The sequence below is a fragment of the Ogataea philodendri genome (assembly GCF_020536065.1).
Source record: "Ogataea philodendri strain CBS6075 chromosome Unknown scaffold379, whole genome shotgun sequence".
NCBI lineage: Eukaryota > Fungi > Ascomycota > Pichiomycetes > Pichiales > Pichiaceae > Ogataea > Ogataea philodendri.
The window spans coordinates 1-299 of record NW_025764025.1 but is presented as its reverse complement, the minus strand read 5'-3'; the positions used below and the strand labels follow the sequence as shown (position 1 = coordinate 299).

The 299-nt window shown below is 35.1% G+C and overlaps 1 protein-coding gene across 1 annotated transcript; it reads left to right on the top strand.

Moving 5' to 3' along the window:
• Nucleotides 1–299, top strand: OGAPHI_004539 (uncharacterized protein; the record flags this gene model as incomplete). Its single annotated transcript, XM_046205629.1, has 1 exon — nt 1–299. A coding segment is annotated over one exon (299 nt), but the record flags the coding sequence as incomplete, so codon positions are not given.

The window sequence follows — 299 nt, the reverse complement described above, 5'->3', positions numbered from 1 at the left end:
AGGAAATCTTGTTTCAAATGTGAGATTACAAAATTTCATTATTGAGTCTTTGAAATCGATTGGTGACAAAGATGAGATTGTGAAGCTACTATTGAATAATGGCTTCAAGTTAGACATAAAAGAGGTAGACGATACAACCACAAATTCTTTGACCAATATCAATTGGAGATCCTTCCAAGCTAAAATAACAGATCGTGAAGTATCTCATCTAATAGAATTGGCCGAATCAGTTGAGATCTCGAAGTTGTCTGATTACAGCAGCAAACTACTATATTGGGAGGATGCCTTGTCTAAACAAG